Here is a 23,892-nt window from a genome sequence, read left to right on the forward strand (position 1 = left end):
CTTGACCGTTTAAGTCATTTTGTCTTATCAGAGTTTAACTAAAGGTTTTTTATTTATTTTTTTTACTATTTTTTTGTCTAACAAATGACAAATTTTATAGACCTTAAAGAAGCAGTAAACATCCCACATGGCAGGCTAACAGTGTCAGGCATGATCTGCGTTATATAAACCCCAAAACCCTTTTAAAAAGGAAAAATATGAATCAGTCTAGAATCACTATTTGAAGAGAAATAAGAAGCGGATTGATTCTTTAGTTTCTCTCCAGATGTAACTCATGTGATGTTATTTTGAAAACAGAAGCTCAAAACAAGAATTTGATTTTGATTTTCAACATTTATATAACATTTATTTATCATTTAGTGCTTTTTGTGTTAATAAAACAGAAGGTTTTTGTCAGTCTAACAGATTTAAGTCTTACATCTGCAAGTAGAAATGCATTCACTCTCATACAGTACATTAATTAAACGGTATTCTTAGCAGCACAGAGGTTGTATCCCCCTGGAAAAAGAGGAGCCAAGTGATAATATTAGTTCCTGTGCTCATCCATCATACCGCCATCTTACTTATTCATCTCCTTTCTCCCTCGCGTCCGAGAAGACGCCTGGTCCCAGGTTTTTATGTGACTTTCTTGAATAAAGCGTTTAAAAAATGACTAAACGCCTCCTCAGAACCTCCTCCTCACACTTACAGAAAGCAGCCCTGTTTTCACACGGAACGCAGTTGGCATCTTACTCATACTCACTCCGTCAGGTCTTCCCTGTGTAGATGCAGTTGTGTTTGACTATTTTAGTCTTTCATCGTCCTTCGCTGACCCGAATAACCAAATCTAGCAGGTCAGGGAAGCTGGTTTGGCTTCTTCTGTGCTTAGAATATCATCTCTGAAGGTGTAGAACTGGTAGAGACCTGATAAAATATAATTGCTTTAGGTAAAAATAAGCAACTGTGTAAAGATATTTTGCTTTTAAAGCTAAATATCTTGTGAATAATCTCTGTGTGCTTGCAGAAATCAAAACATAAACCTTAAACTCTGGTTTGTAGGCTCGATATGTTATAAAGACACCACTTTCTTGTTAAGCCTTCAAAATGAGAAGTTAGCAGGTTTATTAGATGGCACTTCTTCTTTGAGACATGAACAACATAAAGACAAGTAGCACTTGGAGTTAGTAGTAAAACCTGTTTCAGGGCTGTCAGACTCTGCTCTACATTTTTTGCTTCTGCGTTCCGTCATCAAAAGAAATGGGAATAACGCGCTCCTGTCCAGGAGACGACCGTGGCGCCGTGATCGTCAGCATGCCATCGGATGACAGATTGGAGGTGACGTCAGCTGCTGACACGCCAGATGGAAGCCTGTACTTCCGAAGAAACTCTCTCGACACAAAGCCATGGTCGTCCTGAATGCAGAATTAGTCAGCGCGTTAGGGAAGCCTCACCAAATCAGCTCTGCTTACTATCTGAGCAGGTACTCTGCGGAGTCCCTCTGACCTGTCTGTCTTCGTGTTTGGCGTGCACAGTGATGAAGTCGTCACTGACGTTGACGGACAGCTCGTCGGGGGAGAAATGCTTCACATCCAGGAAGATGACATAGCGATCCTTTTCAATGTGCATCTGTAAGGAGAACGCAGATGTTAGAAGCAGCAGTAAAATCTGGGGGAATACTGTAAGACGCCTCACGGTAGCTTGTTATTGTCACCTGAGTGCAAGAAGCTTAAACAGACAATAACTAATCGCATCAATTAAATGGCATTTTTGACTGATTTGAAGTCAAGGGTAACTGGTAACTCTAAAATTGTCCCTAGGTGTGAGTGAGAGTAAATGGTTGTTTGTCTCTATGTGGCCCTGCGATGGACTTGCGACCTGTCCAGGGTGTCCCCCGCCTCTCACACAGTGACTGCTGGAGAAAGGCACCAGCTCCCCGAGACCCGGAATGAAGAAGCAAGTAAAGAAATTGGATGGATGGATGGATAGATTTGAAGTCAATGGTATAGATGCTACTGATAATCACTAACTAGTTTTGATAAGTACAGTTGTGACAGCAGGAGTACTGTACTTTACCTCGCTGTGGCCATTGTCAGGCCAGTTAAACCAGTGCAGGAACGACGGGCGGATCCGGGGGAAGGACCAGGAGAAGGGCCACATCAGAGGCCAGTCGGCGAGTGGTTCTGCCAAGGAGAGGTCAGAGAGGCGGTTCGGGAAGGCCCTGCGGTACCACTGATACTGAATGGGGTTATCCATGGCGCGACTCTGTCAGAGCTGAAAGACCTACAAGGAGCGAGGAAAGCCTCTGGCGTAGTTTGAGGTGGGTGCCGCCGTGCTGCCCTGCTCTGCATTTATACGTCTTCCTCTCCCAACCCAACCAGCCAGCCTCCTGTGCCCACTGGCAGAGGGGGGACTGTGCCAACAGGCGGATCTCTCTGGAACAATGACGTCAACTGTTGATCCCTCCATCACCCTTGTTGTTTTGTCTGCCTGACTGGGACTGGTTGTCTCTCCCTCTTCACCTTCCTGTCCCCTCGGTCATGATGCAACCCTGGCCAGGAATACTGCTGATGCCGCCCCCCTGCCCTAAGCTTATTCCCCAGGAAATTCCCCCGTCTGGTGCATGTGAGAGTTTGTGAACGTTTGTTTGGGGACTAGCTTACAGAGCATTAGCCCGCTGTAGCTGTGAGTGCCAGAAGCTTTAGGCCTGTGTGCGTTGTGGATGTGGGCTTGAATGGGAACTGATGAGTTTGTCTGGGGCAGCATTAAACGAGACTCTCTCTGCGTATCATTTCACCATGAGCTCAGATTTGAAACCTGAATTCCTTTCCATTAGTTGTGCCAACCAGTTTTCTTTTAGTTTCTGCTTCATTCAACCAGTCAGGTTGTGTTGAAAATTAAACAGCTACACATGATGATTGTGAAGCTCTTAAATCATTGTTTATTTTGTTATATTTTCTATTCTTCATGTTTCATCACAACCTTTTTTATGTGTTTAAGTGTTTGAAGCATCATCTGGCTGTCTTTTTTAATAATGAAACAATATAATTTTTTATACCTTCTTTTGTTATCTAGTGTTCTTTATATTATTATTTTAAATGTTTTCTGTACACTTTGAAAAAGGGCTGATCAGGCTTGAATAAGAAAGTGACAGGACAGGGGAGTGCAAAGCAATAAAAGCACATTTTGAATTAGGAATCTTGGTAGTGTGTCCTTTGATTTTTATAAGAAATCACAGTTTTAGGTCAATTTTGGTTTTGCAGCAACTCTATTTGGAATGTCATAAGGAAAGCTTTTAAACAAAAGTTGGATTTGCTAAATGTCTGCTTATTTATTTTGTCATAAACAGCCATGGTTAACTGAATAACACTTAAAAAAAACTCAAGACAGATTTTATTTGCATTTCAAAAAATTTTACATTTAACGTAGCTTCCCCTGTATTTGTTTAAGTAACTTATTAGTATTTGGTTTTCTAAAAAGATTTTCTTCTCTGCTTTAACTTGGCTTTATGACCAGTTGGCAACATTTTTATAATTGACAAACCAATTAAAAATAAATAAATAAATAGATATTGATATTTCTACTGACTTGATGATTGTTTCTTTTCTTCTTACAAAAAAACAAAGAAAAAACAGAACTGAAGTTATTTCGTTAACTTTTTTTTCCCACTTCCGGTCTCCACAGCGTCGTTGCCATGGTGATGTGACAACCTACCGCAGTAGCGTTAAGCAGTTTGTTTGAACTGAATTGCGGTTCGAATAACTTTTTCTTTTTTTTTTTTTTTGTCCATAAAAATGGACCCACCGGCTACATATTACGGCCAGCTCGATAAAAGAAATCCAGTTATTTCAGCTTTCAAACGAGACATTAAGTCATTTTTAACGCAGATGAAGCAAGCCGCTTCTTCGATCAACCCAGACAACAGCTCACAAGCTAAAGGGTAAGAGAGTTAGCGTTAGCTTAATAAAGTTAGCGTTAGCATCACAGCAGGTACTGTGCTACGGTGGCCGACAGGTGTAAAGGCCCACCTGTCGGCTACCGTTCCCCATTCATTCAGTGTAAGTTCAGTCAAGAAAAATCGTCATAAGATATTTAGCTAACATTTAACTTTATGTTTGGCTTCATATTTGACAACAAGTGCATAAGCTCATTTTTTTCATAACAGTGAGACATTTTACTATACAGTGTCAAATGTGTTTATGTCATGTTTGTCTTGTTTTTTTAGGATTAAAATTCTCGTAGAGATATGGAAACAGTACAAACATCGCCTGCCTGACGAGTTATACCAGGAGCACATGTTGCAGATTGCAGATTTTCTTTATGGAATAAAGGTAGTGTAATTAAAAAACAAACAAACAAACAAAATCTGGACTAGCCAGTAATATCCTGTTTCTTTCTTGCATCTGTGTTGATGATAAAGGTCAAAGGTTAGTCTGTGCTTCATTTGTATCTTCCTACTTAGAATTCATGAATGGAGATTTGTTTATTTTTTGCAGCAGTTCCCAAAGGTGCTTCTGGCACATTGCAGCGTTTTGAGTTGCCATTTCAGTTTTCCACCTTTTGCTGTTTGTTTGTTTGTTTGCAGTGGTACCAAATGGCGCTGTGGTACGGCTACGGTCCCTGTTTGTTGCAGTTCAGCTCGGTGAAAGTAACCGAGGTCACAGACGTGGACCACTTCATAGCCTGCTTTTTCCCTGAAGGCTTTGACTCAGAGCAAGACACCTGTGCCATGAAGGTAAACTGCCAAGCATGAGAAATTCTTTGAATATTTGAAAAGATTCCTACTAAGCTGACGTCAACGTGTGTTTTGTACGTGCCTAGATGCGTGCGATGCTCGGCTGTGCTCTGTGTGTCTTTGAGGAGGAAAGAAAGTGCAGCATCCTCAGCGAGGAAGGACTCTGTGAACTGCTGCGTGTGCTGAACTTCATCAGGATCATGATGCAGGCGTTTCAACAACACGAGCACTTCTCCTGGCTGATATATAAAGGTATATTGCTGCACTTTGTAAATATCACAATAAACAAAACATTGCTGAACTATTTTATGATAGGAAAAAAAGAGAAAATAATGTGTTGTTAAACTGTGAAACCAAAAAAACGATAATGTATCACATATCAACTTATTTGTTTTGTCTTTTAACAGACCAACAGACCAATTGATATCATGTTAAGATAACATAACATAAGGATTTTGAACCAAACTAACAAACTAAAAGTTACCTTTTATTGTGAAGACTTATGTTTAATTAAGTCTGTTATTTCAGAGCTCATCATACCTTCTTCTGTCAGTACACCAAACTTTAAAGGTGGAGCTGAAATTGCAGGGAGGAATTAATCAGTGCAGTATCACTCACTATAATCATTTAACACTGTTCTGTCATTAAGCTGAAGCCAGTGATCCGGTAAAACATAATAACTCTGTGATCTGCTACAAGATAAGACAAGTTCATGAACTGTGTTTAAGGAAATTGAATTAAATAACAATAATTTACCTAAGTCTTACATTGGAGTAAGCAGGTGAAGATTCTTAGTTATCCAGGACATGGTAAATCTATAGAATAGAAGTCCAATTATTTTTGTTTTAACCTGTTTTTAGATTTATATTGGAGTAAATCATTTTCTTTGTGAATTTGTCTTTTTAACGTTACACATTCTCCAATATATTTAGTGTCCACTCACATGTTGAAGTAACAAATATATGTAGCAACCCTAATATGCTTCAGAATATTTTTTTATTGGATAATAGTAAGTTTTATCTTTTGTTTACTTCATCCAGGTTCATTACACATTTACAACATCTGCCGTTACTTGATGGCCATGAAGCACAGTGAGCAGGTATTGTTTTGCATCGCATATTTTTATTGTTTAAAGTGTTACAGATTATTTAAATGGATGCAGTCCTTTTTAAAGCACAGTGTTTGATGGTGTCAGAAGCATCCCACAGAGAAAGCTGAAATTGATGGGGGGGAAGGAAAGGTTTGGGATGCAGGTTGTAAAATAAGACTACAGTGTAGTACTCCTAACTACTGAATAAAGTACTGAGTTTAAGCTGAGGTACACAGTACTTAATGTCACCATTTATGCTCCTGTTCAGGCGCTGGAGTACCTTGTGTGGGCGAGCATCAGCTTGGAGCTGTCCATCCCTTTGATGACAGCCAAATATCTGCCTCTGATCGTCACACTTTACTGTGCAGTCTGTCACTGTTACTATGACGACCAGGCTGAAGAGCAAGCAGAGGTGAGAGTCGTTCGCATCCAGACAAACAGACGGTCATAAAAGAGCGTTCACAGCTTCATCCACGGAGTTCTAAACGCTGTTATCTGTCAACGCTTCAGCTTTCAGACATCCAGTCCCTCACTGTTATGTTTTAAAAGGGATTAGATAGAGTTTGGTTTAGATTTATGCACTGCTAGTTTTTTTTATCTACAGTACAAAGACTTTACTGTTCCAACAGTAGATGAAATTCTTCCTTTTAGCGCGCAGTGTTGAAAGAACTGCGGTCTTTGCTGTGGGCGGGAATTTAGATATTTTGAGTGAATGTGCTCCTTTCTATGTTTTTTGTGTGTCTTTCAATGGGTTCAGGAGTTTGCCAAGAGAGCCCTCGGTAAAATAAACGAACTCGCAATGCTGGAGGAGCAAGATGAAGCTGCGACCACCAGAGCCACTCAGAGAGCTTACAAAGAAGCCGCCATCAAGGCAAGAACTCTGCTTTTAAAGTACACTGTCATACAGTATTATTATGTTCACTGTGGTTACATTTTGAAGAGGACAAAGAACAAGATATCATGCAGCTTACAGTAAAAATTCTAATTCTGAGCCTTTTTTTTTGTTGTTGTTTTGTTTCAGCTGGGGGCCTTGATGTTCAAGCGAGCAGTGTTTGACAACAAAAGGAGGCCCAAAGTCATGCTAAGATTCAAATATAAAATCACACTCAAAGACATCCCCAGTGTAATAACTTCTTTATTTTGCAGCCACATCACGTAATCAGTGTTGTATCTTTATGCCAAATTCACAGTCGCTTAAAATTCAGCGTCGCATCAGCTGCTTCGAAACGTGTGAATGGAAGGTTTTACTGTAAATCCTCTGATGTCTTTTACTTTTACATTCGTCCCTGTGTGCCATTCCACTTTGTGACGAGCCTCTTGCTGATAATTTTGTGAGTTTGAATGTTGTTTTTGAACGATTACCCCAGGCCAGCATGTCTGTTTGGATGCTCCGCAGGGCCTGTGGCCTCGCACGTCGACAGAGCGCATGCTAACCGGACAGTTTGACTGCAGAGCGGGGCAGTTTTTGGGCATTTTGGAGGCCCTTTGGGACAGTAACACACGGCCCCTTCAGATGAGAACACCAGATGATGCAGAACAACATGAAGTGGTTCTGGAGCTCCTGTCTGCTGGCATGAGTATATTATCTGGTCAGTATAATGCGTACATAAAACCTCTATAGTGATGTAAAAAGGTAAAGTAGGATTAAACAGGTGTGACTGTTTCCAGCCTGAAGTATTGTAACGTGGGAAACTTTAAGTGAGAAATGTCATTGCTTGTTAATGGGTGTTCAGGAGTCGCAAGTACTGGTGAGCAAAGCTGTGACGACCATCCAAGCCTGTCTCCTGACATACTGACACCAACATCGACTCTAATGGATCTAGTGATGACAGGTAACTCACAGTCAGCATCTGTAGCTCTAAGTCACAGATTAACAGGTTTCGGAGAGCATTTCAAGACGGGTGTGAGCTAATCCGATGTGTTGTATTACCAGGAGAGGAGAAAATACCCATCATGTCTGCTGTGAGATTCATCAAATTGTTGTTTCGGCACAAACAGTCCGAGGCGTTCACAGAACTTAGCGAAGAGATGCTGCGCTTCCTGCCTGTGAGTTTACTGCAGTCCGTCACCACTCAGGAAAGGGAAGACGTTGATGAGTTTCTTCTCTTTCCGCTCTCCGTGCTGATCGTCTCCTGTGTTTCTGAATTATCTTGAGCTACTTGGCGTCATTTTTTTTCTCTCTTGGTCAGGGCGTGGAAGGTCAGCTTTTCAGGAAGGCGGAACGGGAGCTCGCCTTACTGCACAGTTTCAACAACGTGCTGTTTGCCGAGAGAAGCCCTCCCAAAAAGAACAACATAAAGGATGGTAACAAAACTGGGTTTAATGCAGTGTAGTAAAATGACATGAGAACGTGTTTTGTAGTCACATTATGCTTAAATTGCAGGAGACTCTGATGTCAAAACTTTAAGAGTTTTACCCAACTGTTTAGCTTGCACTATATTTAAAAGATAAAACTATTTTGTTCACTTTTTAGTTTTTGAACAATTTAATCCAATCATAGAAATGCACTGACTGTTTTTAATGTTTCCCGAAAGACTATCAAATTACAGCAACATCTATTTTGTATGGTCGTAATTCTTTTCTCCGTCATTTTAATGTTTCCACAGACAAACACAGATCTTTTTTGATGAGCAGTGAGCTCACCGGCTTGGCGGACACCTTGCACATGTCCGTTTGTGGCTCTGATCCTGTAAGTTCTAATGCCGTGTGTGTGTGTCTTTGTGACTAATTAACGTTCAGCGTTTGGAGGAAGATGGTTCTTAAAGTCTGCTTATTATGTGCTGCGTGTGCATCTTTGTGCAGGAGCTGCAGCCAGATCCGGACCTAGTTCTGGACGCTGTGTTATTTCTGTGGGAAAAGCTGAAGGCGTTCGTGCAAACGGATCAGCTGGAAGCTTCAGACTTTACACACGATCTGCAGACGATAGAAAACTACGGCAAGGTACCTCTTAAACGAATACTGAGTTTATACATTTTATCGAATCCAAATCAGTTACTTTCCAATTGACTCTCTACACGGGGTGAAAAGTGAAGCTTCACTCCTCCGTTCTTTTGCATTTCCTACTCTTTGTGAACCTGCCTGCAGTGGGTTTGGTGTCTGTCTGTGCTGTGCGAGGTGGCCCTTTCCTATGAACCGGCGACCGTTGACTGTATATTAATGGCAGAGATGATCCGGACGCTGGGGCTGCAGCTTGAGAGAACAGCTGAGCTTTTTAATCAGACACAAGGGTCAGGTGAGAAATTAGTTTGACACTTGTGGACAGCTGAAATGATTAATACTTGATCCTCCTAAATCTTGAGCCATTATACAAACACAGAGACACTTTGTGTTTCCCAGACTTTAGCCATGTCAGTAATTGCTCTTCATGTCTTCTTTTCATATTGAGCAGCTTGTGAAGGACCAGACCATGTGCAGCTGAGCTCTTCGTCTCTTTTTGTAAGGCGTTTTTGATCTTTCTGTGCGGACAGTGGCGTCTGCACGTGACTGAACAGTTTACGACGCAATTTATGACACTGCGGTACCCGTGGTTTGTTTTTGCGTGTTTGCAGAAGTCAAATACAGAGCTGCTGCAGAAGGTGTGTGAGGCGGTGATAAAGGGTCTTGAAGCTCTGGCAAAGGGTGTGGCTACATTACTTCCACGAGACAGCTCAGCAGTGACCGACTCTGCCTTCATGCAGGTGGGCTAACGCTTTATCCAAGGCAGGGAAAAGTGCCTTTTGGTGTTTGCTCAAGCCCCAGTTTCGATTGAAGATGTTTATAATTATCTGCCAGATGAGAGCTTAAAAAAAATCAGCAGAAATTCTCCTGTTTTTATAGAAATTCACGTTCGCCCATCCGTGGGGTGCATCTTCAACACTGTCAAAAGGGGAAAGTGGAGCAGGTGAAATCAGTATGAAAAAAGAAGAAGCAAAGGAAGCTGAGGGAGAATCAGATTTTAAAGGCTTTGAGCGCTGTCAGTCCACGGTAAGGTTTCTGCTGGCCAGAGACCTTCATCTAGAGCTGGAAATCATCCACCACAAGGCTTCCCTCAAGTTGCTGCTGCTGAACGAAGGTCAGACTCAAATCCCATCGTCTGCTTTGGGCTTCTACTCATGGCTACAATGAGAGAGACCCTGTTCTTTTTCTGCTAATTTGTAATCAAAAGTTAAAATCAATGGTAGTACATTAATGTCAGTTTAAAGAATCTGCAAATGCGTTGATTTAAAAACATCAGGTATTGGCACTATGGGTCAAAACTTGTTTGTTTGCTCCGTTGCGTCTCCTCATTTTGTCTTCCAGTTGCAGAATCTGAACTCTTGGATCAGATCAAGAAGAACAAGGTGTCCAAAGCTCATTTCTTGATCCAGAAGGCCTTGCTGGTGCACAGCAGTGCAGAGCCGACTGAAAGTAGCAAAGCCAACAAACTTCTAGAGGTCACATAAAAAACATAACGCTTTTAGACACTCTTGCACGTTACGCATGCCTGTAATAGAAATATATTGGGTGTATATATGGGGAAAATAACAATGTTTGTTTTAATTTGAAATTACAGAAAGTGTAGACATTTCAGTTTGTTTAAAAGATACGCTGTAAGGCTGTGATGATAACTGGAGAGATGCACCTAACAATTAATTTATTGGTCTCAAGTGAAAATAAGCAGAAATCACCAGGTTTGGGGGTTAAATATCATCCAAATCTTTTGCAGTCTTACATTTTTTTGCAGCCACAGTCTAGATTTCTCAGTGGATCAAAGTTAGTTTTAAGAAAGTATAATAAATATTCAACTTGTGTGTCAATGTGCCCCTGATAGGAGGCGTCCGTCCTCATCGAAAAAGCAGAGATGGAGGAGAAAAAATTGTACATGACTACACTTAAGGCTCAAAAGAAAGATGTAGCGGTGCCAGGGAAAGATGAAAACCCTCCTCCTCCTCCCATTCTGATCTCTCGAACTGACCGCTCCTTCACCTTTGCCCCAGCTCCGTATAACTTGGAGGGACAGGTGAGATTTCTCCAATGTAACAAAACCATCCACACTGCTTTGTTCCTTTTCACCCTTTGTTTCCTTCCAGGTGAGCTGGTATCTGCTCTGTGGGCGAGTGGCCGAGGGCCTTAACTTGAAAGTCCGCCTTGGCGACTGCAGCATCCCAGGAACTGGGATTATGGTGCCGTTTATTTCTTTCAAGTCTTCTGCGGCTCGTTTTCCTCATCATTTGTCTCTATGCATGCGATATAAAATTTGACCGTGTTTTCAGGTACCAGTAGTTTCAGGTGGCTGCCTCCTGAAGGTAGAAGGTCTACAGCCCAACCAGAAGTATGTGTTTGCCGTGGCAGCCTATAACAGCCAGGGCAAGCTACTGGGCAACGCTATAGGGGGGACAACCTTACAGGTGCTGGCGTCCATGCCTGTCCCGCTGCTTCCAACGTGGGCTCACCTGGCTCAGGTTTGCTGCACGCCCAGTCGAAGTTAGAGACAAACGGAGGAAAAGCAGGACTGTGCATGCACATGCAGCTTTGTTGAATTCTTGCCCAGGTGGCGTTTCAAACAAAGCAGCACGCCATCGCTAAAAGGGCCTGCAGGGCACTGTGGAGCCATTACACCACCTCGAACCCAACGTCCAACAGCTCACAGGATAGATTTGCTGCAACAGGGTGAGGATGGAAACAAACATTCCACACGGCTCAGACTTTTTTTACTTTTTCTTGCTTTCTTACTTTCTTTTTTTAATTCACCCTCCTCAAGGCTGCACATACCAACCCTACAGCACTCCTCTCCTCATCTATGTCAGCTGTTTCTGACCTCCATCTTCATTGAGACAGAGATCAATATTCAGCAGGAATCGCTCTACTCATTCAGTGACAGGGGAAAATTTGCCTGGGAGCAGGTAAAAAAACAAACGTTCAGAGTAGAGAAGTGTGCTTGTACAGCGAATGTAACAGCTCGTCAGTATTTGTTTTAGTTGTGACATTAGCAGCACGATGAAATATAAATGTGAGTCCTTTTTGCGTGAAATAAGGACTGCTGTTATGTCACACACCGATAAATGCTTGTGCGTTTCCACAGGAAGCCAGACTGGCGGAGTGCGAGCGAATGATGGTGGCCGTAGACTTGGCGATGTGTTTGAATGACAGCGGGACTGCCGTGCAAGCTGCAGTTACCTGCTACAGGCTGCTGGCGCCGCTCATCTTTCACCAGATCACTTGCGATCCTGTGGTGCAAGTATGCAAAAAGAATTGTATATATATATATATATATATATAAATTATACCTTAACATTGCAGAACAACATGCACATTTAACATAATTTACAAAAACCTTAAACTGCATGTTTGTGTTTGAATGTTCAGGTGCTGAAGAAATGTTTGGTAGTTTTGGAGGAGAATTCTTTTCTTCTGAAACAAAACTGGACTAATAACACTTCAGAGTCACTCGTACACATGGCTGCCTGCATCACGTACTACCTGTCGAAGGTCTGTGGACACAATATCTGTGTGCATTTTCTGAAGTCTTTTTGAAACAAATTAACTAAAAAAAAGAGCAATTTTCAGGGTCATGACATCTGTAAAACAACATAAGACAATTTGTAAAGTTTATGTTATCTGTTTGAATTTTGTTTTTATTTCCTGGAGACTCTCTAGGGAATTTCTCCCTATAACCTCTGTTATTTAAGTACTAGTTATTAACGTATTTTGATAAAGGTCATATAAATCTGAGTTCATATATGACGCCACAGGTTTAAGTTTGGTTCTAAATTAAAAGGAAATTGAAAAAACCTTTACGTCTTTAGAGCTACTTGTCATTTATGTAGCCGAACGTGTTGCTATTAAACAAAATGGTGAGGAAGCAGTCTGAATGTAAGTGTTTCTAGCCATTTACAGACAGTGATTGGATATATTTACTCATCTCGATACAAAGCATGGGGTGAGACACCATTTTAATGAAACTGGAAAACGTCAGACCTCAGAATAACATATTTATTATATATATTATTTTTTTGTTTGTTTGTTTTATGGTGGCTTTGGTTCACTTTCGCCAGCATCCTCAGACATGTCCATTCACAATGCCCGACCAGTTTAAGATTTTATCCAAACGGAGGACTAGCACACAATAATTTAATTAATTAACCTTATTTCCCCCTCTGAAATTCCTCTCCGCAGGTTTTACGTGTGTTGAAGAAACACAAGATGGCTGCTGCAGTGATGGAGTGCGGTCGCAGGCTGCTTCAGGAGGTCCATGATGCTCATCTTGAAATCTGCAGAATTCCCAACCAAACTCAGGCTGTAAGAAGCAGTAAAAATGTGTATTTATCATGATTTATCTTGGCTGATAGTGTAATACAATTTAAATTAAATGATATTTTTGTTTTTTTTATGCTATATAGATGAGAATAAAATAGTAATTTCTAAATATGTATGAAATATGACCTGAGGAATGCTATCTTCCTGCTTATTTTTGTGTGTTTCTGTGTCTAGAATAAGTCAGTGGCTCATCTTTCAGTCAGTGGCCAAATGAAAACAAACCTTCGTCTCAAAGCGCTGCGCAGGAAGGACGAGAAACGAACCGTATCTGAACAGACCGTTCACACAGACGACGGTAAAGCCCCGGATGCAAACATTTTGTCATCTTAAAACTGAGCTGCTCATCAAAGCAGTTAGGGATATATTTTTTTAGAAATGAGTGTTGATTGAGAATAAAATAATAACATTCACTCAATGACAGAATGACCAAATAAAATCTGATAGTAAAGAGTTCAGAAATATTTTACTTGTGGGATAAATATGTTGGGTTTTTTTTTTTATAAAAATTGTCAGATCTTATTTACTAAAAGGGCCACTGGCATACAAATCATCTCCCTTTGATTTCATGTTGAATTTAGTTAAAATAGAATTGTTTCCATGCTTTATATTGAACTCATCTGCCTTTTTTTCTGCAGAGATTTTACAACCTCTAGTTAGCTGTGAGGATCCGACTGAACTGTACGATCTGATCTCCCGCAGCCCTCTGCAGGAAGCCTATCAAAGCGGTGAGCGGCCCACGCCCTCGTACTTCGGTTAATGAGTTTGTCTCGTTGACTCACGGCCGTGTTTACGTCTGTGTGTTCCGGACAGTGAGGAAGCTGAAACACAAGACGTACTTTCTTGAGTTTGCGGCACTGCTCTTGCAGAGGACCATGGAAGAAGGCCACCCAAACCTCATTCTAACCTGGGGGGAAATCATGTTTCAGATTATCTCCAGGTCTGCTTTCATTCAAACGTGAACCTCGCTGATATTTGTGACAGAAAATATAAATCTGACTTTTATTTTAGTCATCTTTTTTTTTATTTCAGTTTTATTCATGGATATGTTGTTCCAGTTCATTTGAATGTCTCTGCCACAATGACCATCGCAGTTTAGTGGCTTTAATCAACCATGCTTTACTACAGAAAGTTACTTTTTTCCACTCTAATTAAAAACTGTATTCGTCAGTAAATAAATGACTTCTTCTCTTTGCCAGGCGGGATGAAGTTTTGGGACTGACCACAAAATATTTAGCGGGAAATGGCGAAAGCAAACAAGAAGGTTGTTGCCCGGCCCCGAAAGAAAACGAAATACCCCAGGTGACGATATAAATGCGCACGCATAGACATCACATGCAGATACCATAAAACTACACAATGTTTATATATCTGTACTGTGTTAAATGAAAGCAGCAAAGTGCAGGAATTCACCACACTCTTGAGTGCACCGAAAGCCAGAAAAGAACAAAAAATGTTATGCTCAATTTTATTTGAAATACAAATATTCTGCATTATTTTATTTTTTTTATAACAGAGCAAGAACATTTATTCATACGATGAAATAAGGAGGAAGCTAAAGCGGAAACTGCCGCTCAGCCTGCTTCAGTGTGTGAGGACTCACAGGTATCCTGTGTGGAGGTTTCTTTGTCTGTGCATCTATTAGGATCAGATTGCACGCTGAAGGAATGAGCTCTGGACTTGTTCGTTCGTTTGTGTTCGCAGTGAGATGCGTATGGTGGAGAACCTGCTGAGCATGATGGCGTATGTGGTGCGGCGCAACAAGAGGCGGATTCATCTGAGAAGCATGTGCTCCGAGGAGCGAGTGTGGAGGTCTTACCTCAACTACTGTGTGGCTCAGGCACACTTCATCCTCCTTTATCAGGGCCTCCACCGGATGCTTGGAGGACCCACGCAGCAAAGGTTCACCAGCAAGAAACAAACATTTGCTATTTGCTTCTTTTTTTTTATTTTTATTTTTGCTGTGAATGATTTTTAATTTGTTTTGCTCAGATACAGCCAGTTCGACCCCTTTTGGTTTTCCCTGGCCCACTCTGGTGTCCTGATGAGGAGGAACTCTCAGCCACATAACGCAGCGTTAGAGCGGGAGGGCTCCTATGATGACTCCAAACAAGGAGAAGATCAGAAAGGAGGTAAGGAAAAAAAGCTTGGTGCATAAATGTTGTAACCTGTTTTTTTTTGTTGTTGTTTTCAGCTCTTGTCTGATGTTTATTTTCTTTCCCCTAGCGGTCAGAACTGATGACTCTGTGACTGAGGAGAGTTACGAGGAGGGCGAGGGGTCTCGTCAAACTGTGGAGGAGCAGACAGAGACACAGAAATATGATGCAGCCTCTCTTCTGGATCCTGTCAGAAAGGCTGCTTTACATCTTCGCAGAGCCATGGTGGAGTAGATACTTGACACTTAAAAGCAGGTATCATTGGATATTATATGTGTACTATGTTGTATTTCTGTATGTCTTGTTGGGTTTTTTTTCAGGTGCTGGCCCATCGTGGGAATCATTGGACAACCCTACAGCATGTGTGTCAGACTGTGTGGGACCACAGTCACAGAATCACTACGGCCGTACAGCGAGCAGCTTCTCCTGTCACAAGTGACCAGCTGAGCACCATCTTCACCCCACTTCTGGTGCTGGCTGCTGATCTTATGATGGACATGCTGAATAAACTAGAGGTCGGAGTCACACACTGCTCCTTACACCTGAGTAAATGTTGATTAAAATCTCACACACATCATTATCCCTAAATATAAAAATTAAAGCTTTTGTTTACATTATAGTGACTTTCTTTCACTCTGATTATGGTAGATCTCGCCACCTGAGTGAATCACACCACTGTGACTGACCTTATCTTTTGATTTTTGCTCCTTTCAGCTTTGGAGTTTATATGACCGCGACCTGACTGAGGAGGAGCTGGAGTCCAGCCTTCACTTCTCGGCCCCGCTAGATGACAGCACGCTGGTGGACCTGCGCTGGGTTCGCATGTTGGTGCTGCACGCTCTGGAGCTGCTTCACGACGGCGGCAGATGGGAGAGCCTGGCCCACTTTGCCTTACTGTTCAACTCGTACACACGGTGACTTGAACACAAACCTTTAAAGTGGCAGAGGGAGGATTCAAGATAATTGGAAAGTCTGTCATCGGTGTTTTAAACTATGAGGTTCGATTAGCGTGTGTGCTCCCGTCCACATGTCTGTTTCAGGGAACGCTATGCTTCGACCATAACTCCTCTGCTGGTTCACGCTCAGAGGAAGTTGCTTGAAAGAATCAGCTCTTTGGGAGGACCTGCAGTTCCTCAACCACACCATGTCAAAACACAGAGACGCACTGGCGAGGAGGTAGGGCCTTCTCGCATCCAGAAATGTGATTATGAATTGTTTGATACTGCAGTGTTGCCAAGATTTAAGAAATTAGCTACTCAAATGTACAAAATAACTATGCGCTTTATTTATTTTTCCCTTTTCTTTGCAATTCCAAATATCATGAAAACTGTTCAATGAGAAAATAAATGAACTCATAGTGAGTAAAATATTTAATATCCTAAAAGCTTGCACTGATTTCTCTGAATACTACAGACTCAGTCCTCCAGTCAGAGTCCAATGATTAGGTTACCAGTGTGCATTTATGCATTGTGCTGAACTGTAAGTTTGTGTGTGTGTGGTGCTGTCTTTTACATATTTTAGATAAATTACAGAAGTTATGCAGGCTGCCAGCTGCTCAGTGGGTGGACTCCTTACTCTGCAAAGAAACGACCCACCCACAAAAAGGCAGCACGGACAAACGCCACTCGCGGATACGCAGCTTCACTCAAAGGTTAGGACTCAGAAACTGCCTCAGATTTACTAAAACTAAACATTAGGTTGACTCAGAAAGTTGTCAGTAACAAACCTGGAACAAAAAAATGAACCTAAAATAAGAGTAAAATGACGTAAAGTGTTTGATTTGGGGAAAAAAAAAGTCAAATAGTTGTTGTGAATAAAAAGATAAGAGGATTCTGTGTTTAAAGTACATAAATGTTCTGCGCCCAAGGTTCGGAGATGCAGCTCTCCATGCTGCTTGTGTGCGTTCCTCTCGACGTGGAGGATACTCTGAGATGTTATCGTGAAGCGCTCGAGAGGACTCCTCAATGTCTCCAGGTCCTCCGACACAGTCGCTCATTACTGGCGCAGCTTCTAGCACACACACAACCCTGTGAGTTCTCCGCTGATTAAATAAAGGTTGCAATCGCAGACAACAACCGGTGACACTCTCTCCCTCTCTCTGCTGCTCGTAAACCAAATGTTAGGCTTTGCAGTACAGCTGCCACGCTGTCAGAGCCGAGGTCTCAGCCGTTCAGCAAGCTTCAGCCCTGTCATTCGGCCGACACCAAACGTCTTACCTCGTGACCCGTGTGAGGAGGACTTCAGTGCTCCAAATGCGATCTATGGCCTTCCTATCAGCCCCGAATACTCACCGACTGTCGCTGCTGCGTTCTCTAACTCCATCCGTAAGAATCACAAACCACTTTTCCAGCATACTTTACATAAACCAGTGAAGCGCTGTCAAGGTGTCAGTAGTTGCCACAATTATTCATGTGTTCAAATGGAGAAAAGCCGAATGAAATGGCAAAATAATATTGTTTTTTGGTGGTATTGCACGCTAGCTGTCGAGTATTTAGAGGTCTTACTGACTCTCCTTTTTTCATCAGAGTGTCTCCAGGCGAACGGTCGCGACTCCCTAAGAGTTCTGACTCTGCATGAAATGGGAAACCTACAGTTCTACACTGGAAACATGTGGTTTGAAATTCCTTTTACCTGTTTTTTTACATATGTGTGTGTGTTGCATTACAGCCGTTGCGAGCAAAACATGTAAACTGAGCTTGTCGTCTTTTCTCTTTCATTCTTGGAATAATTTCTGCCTTCTTTGTGCTGTTTTTATCCGTAGCGCTGCACACTCGTGCTGGAGTAAAGCCGTCGACTGTGCCTTCCAGAGGACAGGTGTTCTGGAGAAATGGGATGGCGTGTCCTTTGTGTGCGACTCCTTGCGGAAATCTGTGAAGCAGGCTGGTGTTTGGGGATGTTTACAGGCTGCTGTGCTCACAGCAAAAATTGCACAGTAGGTTTTACTTATAATTACGTGGTCCTTTGTGTGTGTGTGTGTGTGTGTGTGTGTGTGTGTGTGTGTGTGTGTGTATGTGTTATAAACTGATCTGCTCCTGAGGTGTGTGCTTTGACTTCCAGGTTCATTTTCACTTCTGATATCAGCCAGCGGACCAAGTATTGTCTGCTGTCTGCTCACCTCTTTAAGGTAAATCACCTAAAATATGTTAATATGTTTTCATACATACTTAGACTTACTTTTGTTACCAAATGTTTGATGCTCGTCTACATATGGCCTATCTCTTCAGTGCGTGCTGTGCTGCTCCACGGCTCAGCCGCAGTCCGACCTGCAGTACGCCTCCCGCAGCATCGGGGATGAGCTGCTCCCCGGGGTCGACCTTTTCTCAGAGCCCCGCAGGCTTGACCTCGGCACCGCTGTAACAAGTCTTAACTTCCTTTGCCACTGGCTCTTCACCACAGGCTATTACATGACGGTACACACTAACCATCTGTCTGTCTTCAGCATATATTTAAAATCCTAGGGCGCATAACCGAGTCAGTGTTTGTTGTTGCTGTTTCAGCTCCTGCCCACTCTCGCCCTTTACCTTCATTTCGTCGGGCGTGTGGGCAGAGATGTGCAGCGCGTTGCTGAAGGCAAAATCCTTAAGGTCGGCTCTCTGTCGCGTTAACGAGTCAAGACTATTTTTTTTTCTCTGTGGTAAAAGGCTCTTAACGTGGTGGCCTGTTTTCTGCAGGTGCGCGCTCTGACCGAGCTGCGTTTGTTCGCCGAGGCTGCGACGGAGGCAGCTGAGCTCACTCAGGGAACAGGTGTCATTCTGCCCTGTGGACACCACATGGTTAATGCAAATCCCCAGGTAGGTTTTAATTGTTCATTCCATACCTTTACTGTTTGTGAATAATGGACAGTGGTTTTTGTGTTACATTCTCAGATCGACACGTTTGTCCATGATTTCTGGTTTATTTAATTAAGTTTATCATGTCAGGTTTATGGATATATTTGGCCCAGCACTTACCGTGTTAGGCTGCACACACAGAAGTGTTGCAAATTTGTTCATATGTGTCCTAAATGTAATTGATATTGTGCTTTTTGAACAGCCTGTGAAGACATTCTCCAACAACCAGTCTCTTCTGGATAATTTGGAGGTACTTTCCTTTTAATTTTTTAGATTGTTGCTTCTAATTAACCAAATGTTCTCAAATTACTGCAGAAGTGGGCAGAAAATAATTACAGTCTCTGCTTTTGTTTCAGCTTTTATATGAGATGTTGACAAATCGATTCAGATAGCTGCATGTAAATCTGTATAAAGTTGGTTTTGTGTGAATGCTAACAAACAGAATAATTTATGTGTTTGTTGTACTTGTGATTAGGCTTTGGAAGACCTTGTGAACTGTGACGTTGCAGCACACGTTTGCACATTGTACGGTTCCACGGTGTGCATCAAATTCGACCTCGCTCGTGTGCAGCTACTCCTGGCGCTCGCTGACTCAGTTCATGGCCCTCCTGTCCCAGGTCTCCAAGCAAGACTTCTTCTTTATTTATGATGGTTGTAGTGTTTCACTGATGTGATATTTTTGTTTAGTGTGAACCAAATAAGAACATCAAGGTAAGACATATCATAGATATGATATGATACTAATATGAAGTGAAAATGTCTTTCAGAGTCTAAAGAAACTCATGCTAACACGACAAACTGTGCAGTGAATCCAGAACACCACAAAGAGGACAAACTGGACGCCGAAGAACCAGAGAAACCAAAAGTTCTCACTTTTTATAAAAGGGAGCAGCTGTCTCCTGAAAAGATCAAGGTGAGACTAAGAGGAGCTCTGTGTTGTTTTTGTTTAATGATGTTTATTTTATGCAATAGGAGCATCTACAACTTGCGTGTATCTGCGTTTAACCGGAGTCATCACATCAAAAGTCAAAAGGAAGTCCAGTGTGATTCCCAGATGTCATGCAAACAAAAAACTGAGTCCAAGTTCTCCTAAATTATACTATCATTAAGTCCATATTAGTAAACCATCTGTTTCATTTGCAATATAACCAGTAATAACAAAAGTTATTCTCTTTTTTGCCTCATTTCACCGAAATGATTTTTCAAAAATCAACAGAATTAGTTTAACGAGAATGTGCTTTTTCCAGTAAAACCTACTTCTTCTGTCCACTTTTCCTTTGTTTTTCCTTTGTTGTCGTAGGTAAATAGGTCTAATTCAAATCCTGATGTGTTCAAAGCAATTCAAACACTGAGTCAGAGTACTGCACAACAATTCAGGTCATAATGCTACAAATTAAAAATAAGAATCTGACCTAAAGATTTCTGCTTCAGGGTTAAATGTCGACAAGCTTTTGCAAAGTTCAGAAGAAGAAACAGATGAGAGAACTCCCCTCTCTGCGGAGCTTTTATTGTGACGTTTGCCACTTAGCTGTAGATCCTGCTCTGAGCTGAGCTAAAATTATGTCCTGTTTTTATTATATTTTCTGTTACAGTTTCTCTTACTGGAAGGAGCGTCCTCCTTGCTGTCCTCTGCTGTGCAGCAGCTCACGTCTCATTCCTGCAGCGAAGTTGAGAAGGTAGAACTGACAGTAGAATCCAATCTTCTCAAAGCCAATCTCCACCTGCACCAAGGACATGCTGCCCTTAGGTACCAAAACTATAGGAATGACTTATGTGTGTGTGTTCACTCTATATATTTAGTATTTGGACAGGCAAGCTATATTATCATTAAATGTTCTGCTTTAGCTCTAAGGTCGCAGCTTCATCTCTGACGCTGCTGCAGACGTCGCCTGTCCTTGTGAGAGAACCCGGGGCTGTAAGTAAACAGGTGCTGCAGCAGTGCAGTACGTTTTGTGTTGTTGTTCATCGTTAAATATTCAAATCAATAAATATCTGATTTAAATATGGAAATAAAATCGGTTTCTGTGATCACTGTGATCAACATCAAAACCATTACCGCGCTGTGACCCTCAGCTCCGTGCTGCGGCAGTAGAGATGTTACTTTTGTGCTTTATGCACGCACATGTATGTGTGTGTATGCATTATATGTTGCCTAAAGGACCCTAAGGGTTGCAGTGTGTCAGATACCCTGCATGGAGACTGTCCCAGAGCTGCTGAGGCTGCTGAGAGGATTGGAGTTTTCCTGTGGCTGCGCTGCCGGCTGACCCTGGTTCACAGCCTGGTTGCCAACATCCCCGAAAATGCAGCTCTTTTTCCAGGTTTGGATATTTTCTCTTCCTAACTCCTTATTTTTGGTTCAGTCTTTTAGACTAATATTACAAAACATGCAATTGTCCTAGCTTATTACTAACCTATTCCTTCCTCCAAAACACACAGAAGAATAACTAAGTGTTCATGATACTGTTATCAGACAATTAAAAGTAGACTTCAATCCTTTCCTATAACTGATATACGGTGCAGCTGTGGAAGAACAATTGTTTTGTAGAAGTCTAATGTGTGTGTTTGCTTGTGAAACTGTCGTTTTAAGGTAAGAACATAAATGAGGAAACAGCTCGGGTGCTACAGGAGGGTCTGGATGAATGTGTCCGATGGGGAGACTGTGATGTTCAGGCCCTGCTGATGGTGGAGGGTGCAGAACTGGAGGCACAGAGAGGCAGGACAGATAACAGCATGACGATGCTGCAGGTACCAGAACAAACACAAACTGGTTCTTAGTTTTGTAATTTATATTAAAAGAAAAACACAAAAAGTCAGTGAAAAGCTCATTTACCAAAGTCTGTAAATCTGGGTCCATATTGCTTTTGCATTTAAGGTTTTTGGATTTGTCTTGTCCCGCCTGCACAGGGAGCAGTGAGCCTCCTGACAGGACGGACGTACATGCCGACCGGCTCCGTTATGACTCTGGCTCGGGCAGCTTTGTTGCTCAGTGACCTAAGAGGAGCACAGAGCGTCACACTCCTCAGACTCACACAGAAACTCCTAAAGAAGCAGGTTCGCCATCAGACTGATTCATTTCTTTATTAAAAACAAACACCAGCTACTGTACGTAAACCATCTGTGTCAGAGGTCTGACAGGAGGCGAAGAAACAGAAATTATTTAACATTTTTAACCTTGTTTTATCTCTTTCAGCTGGGTGTTTTTAATCAAGCTGACGAAAAGATCTGTCCTGAATCCAGCAACGTCTACCTCCCTTACTTCGACATGCTGAACAAGATTGGCTTACGGATTGGTAAACTATAAACCTGCACGAAAAGACAAATATACATACGTATATATAAATCACCAAACAAGAGAACAGGTTCTCAGTCGGGTTAGCAGCTTTGTGTTACTGATGCTCCAAGAGAGGTTTTGTAAATTACAGCGAAGAACTGGTCAAAAACCAAAAAGAATATAACTTATTTTTATTTGCTGATCATTTGTTACTGTTAAACTCATTATAATTTTTTTTACTTAAATCATTTTTCAAAGCATTAATAGAACTTAAAAATAACAAGTGGCTTTAGGACGTATCTTGTCAAGCACCAAATTTGTACTGTTACAAAAACCGAAGAAAAGCTTGATTAATTATCATCTGGCAAACTGCAACGAGTAAACTTTGGAGCAATATTTTTCTGAAATTCTCTTCCAATTATTTTTTTGACAGAAAAGCGTCTTCTCTCCTAATATTTATGTGCTGTTGATCCACAAAATTCATAACTCCATTACTGTGTTTCTGTATCAGTGTTTCTTGTGGCCATCTGTCTTTGCAGATTCCACCCTGAAACTGGGCAACACGAAAAGACCGGTTTCTGGTGGATTGTCTCAGTCTGCCATCAGGAAGAATCTGGACCAGCACAGCCACACTGAGAGAGACTCTCAATCAAAAACTCACAAACCTGAGTGACGTTACTCGACCAGGACAACTTTGTCCAAGTCCTTTTGAGAAGCTGATGTTGATTTTTTTTGTTTTGTTTGATGGTGTTGTTAATTAGAGCAATATTGTAAACAAATCCATCCAGTGATGCATTACATTGTCAACTTGGTTATTGTTATTATTTAGTATTAGCTTACAGGTGAATGTAAGACTGTTTCAGATATGCTGAAACAGACAGAATAAATGTATTTGAAAACAGTGGTTACACTTACAGTATAAGTGGATCATCTTGATTTGAATAAATGGCGTTCTGGATGTTTTCAATAACTGCAAATTGTTTATGGCCTTTTTTATTCTGTATTCTCTGCAATGTATGTAGATGTTCTTTTAATTTTCTCAGTAATCATACTTTTTTTAAAAACTGGGAATAAATGCACATAAAGTAAGACAATAAAAACTTTATTAGATATCAAATGAAGTTCAAAGCGAACAGTTTGTTTTAGCAACATCTGTAAAATGGATGGATGGGTAGCAATAGTGTCACACAAAATTAGGATATTACTTACAATCGGTTGATAGTTTGAACCTCTATGGAGCCAAACATTGCTGAAAAGGCTAATAATGATCACTATTTTGGTCTATGAAATGTAAAAGTGTTACAAAGGACACAAAAAATGTCGAAGAAATGCAAGCGACTGTAAAGACATATTGATCACAAGGACAAACACAGTGAAAGGTGATCACAGTGTCGCAAAAATAATCAATGAACCACACAGTTTTTTTTTAAAGATACAATAAATTCTGAAAAAAATACTACGAAGAGATTCAAAATCCAGCGTATTCATGAAGGTTTTTAGTAGTTTTTGTCTTCATTAGTGTTAAAACAAGACTGAAGCATCTTTAAATCAAATCTGTCAAC

At 41.5% G+C, this 23,892-nt stretch overlaps 3 protein-coding genes across 3 annotated transcripts; 2 read left to right on the forward strand and 1 right to left on the reverse strand.

Annotated features, from left to right (window-relative positions):
* Positions 1–329: 329 nt before the first annotated feature.
* Positions 330–2,365, reverse strand: LOC108236942 (alpha-crystallin A chain-like). The gene is made up of 3 exons (XM_017418021.3): positions 2,053–2,365; positions 1,483–1,605; positions 330–1,391 (listed from the first exon to the last, which is right to left on the reverse strand). Exons 1-3 carry the CDS (start codon positions 2,230–2,232, stop codon positions 1,200–1,202), a joined length of 495 nt encoding a protein of 164 aa, XP_017273510.1. The 5' UTR covers positions 2,233–2,365; the 3' UTR covers positions 330–1,199.
* A 1,296-nt stretch (positions 2,366–3,661) lies between these two features.
* Positions 3,662–6,835, forward strand: LOC119617627 (cilia- and flagella-associated protein 54). Its single transcript, XM_037979189.1, has 8 exons — positions 3,662–3,916; positions 4,202–4,307; positions 4,562–4,711; positions 4,798–4,963; positions 5,752–5,810; positions 6,070–6,213; positions 6,559–6,707; positions 6,823–6,835. Exons 1-8 carry the CDS (start codon positions 3,771–3,773, stop codon positions 6,833–6,835), a joined length of 933 nt encoding a protein of 310 aa, XP_037835117.1. The 5' UTR covers positions 3,662–3,770.
* On the forward strand, positions 6,827–23,331 carry cfap54 (cilia and flagella associated protein 54). Its single transcript, XM_025006308.2, has 50 exons — positions 6,827–6,924; positions 7,198–7,390; positions 7,535–7,633; positions 7,735–7,847; positions 7,991–8,105; positions 8,408–8,490; positions 8,604–8,741; positions 8,886–9,033; positions 9,190–9,236; positions 9,350–9,478; positions 9,618–9,852; positions 10,080–10,213; positions 10,591–10,779; positions 10,850–10,942; positions 11,033–11,221; positions 11,311–11,429; positions 11,521–11,662; positions 11,842–11,997; positions 12,126–12,248; positions 12,936–13,058; positions 13,251–13,371; positions 13,712–13,801; positions 13,887–14,013; positions 14,273–14,375; positions 14,590–14,678; positions 14,778–14,975; positions 15,066–15,205; positions 15,300–15,454; positions 15,550–15,744; positions 15,944–16,143; positions 16,270–16,405; positions 16,751–16,880; positions 17,097–17,258; positions 17,353–17,553; positions 17,755–17,842; positions 17,991–18,161; positions 18,287–18,353; positions 18,454–18,639; positions 18,727–18,813; positions 18,901–19,020; positions 19,262–19,309; positions 19,535–19,676; positions 19,827–19,972; positions 20,652–20,806; positions 20,905–20,974; positions 21,218–21,377; positions 21,647–21,804; positions 21,964–22,110; positions 22,250–22,349; positions 22,870–23,331. The coding sequence occupies exons 1-50, from the start codon at positions 6,835–6,837 to the stop codon at positions 23,001–23,003; spliced, it is 6,684 nt and encodes a 2,227-aa protein (XP_024862076.1). The 5' UTR covers positions 6,827–6,834; the 3' UTR covers positions 23,004–23,331.
* The last annotated feature ends 561 nt before the right edge of the window (positions 23,332–23,892 follow it).

This window comes from Kryptolebias marmoratus, linkage group LG13, assembly GCF_001649575.2.
Source record: "Kryptolebias marmoratus isolate JLee-2015 linkage group LG13, ASM164957v2, whole genome shotgun sequence".
NCBI classification, from domain to species: domain Eukaryota; kingdom Metazoa; phylum Chordata; class Actinopteri; order Cyprinodontiformes; family Rivulidae; genus Kryptolebias; species Kryptolebias marmoratus.

Coding starts and splice junctions, on each gene's coding strand:
- cfap54 (XM_025006308.2), top strand. CDS start 6,835: ATGTTCAAGCGAGCAGTGTTTGACAACAAAAGGAGGCCCAAAGTCATG. Junction 11,663..11,841: donor GAAAATTTGCCTGGGAGCAG/GTAAAAAAACAA, acceptor GCGTTTCCACAG/GAAGCCAGACTGGCGGAGTG. Junction 14,376..14,589: donor AAGAAAACGAAATACCCCAG/GTGACGATATAA, acceptor TTTTTATAACAG/AGCAAGAACATTTATTCATA.
- LOC119617627 (XM_037979189.1), top strand. CDS start 3,771: ATGGACCCACCGGCTACATATTACGGCCAGCTCGATAAAAGAAATCCA. Junction 3,917..4,201: donor AACAGCTCACAAGCTAAAGG/GTAAGAGAGTTA, acceptor TTGTTTTTTTAG/GATTAAAATTCTCGTAGAGA. Junction 5,811..6,069: donor CCATGAAGCACAGTGAGCAG/GTATTGTTTTGC, acceptor GCTCCTGTTCAG/GCGCTGGAGTACCTTGTGTG.
- LOC108236942 (XM_017418021.3), bottom strand. CDS start 2,232: ATGGATAACCCCATTCAGTATCAGTGGTACCGCAGGGCCTTCCCGAAC. Junction 1,606..2,052: donor CTGACAATGGCCACAGCGAG/GTAAAGTACAGT, acceptor TTCTCCTTACAG/ATGCACATTGAAAAGGATCG. Junction 1,392..1,482: donor CCAAACACGAAGACAGACAG/GTCAGAGGGACT, acceptor TTCTGCATTCAG/GACGACCATGGCTTTGTGTC.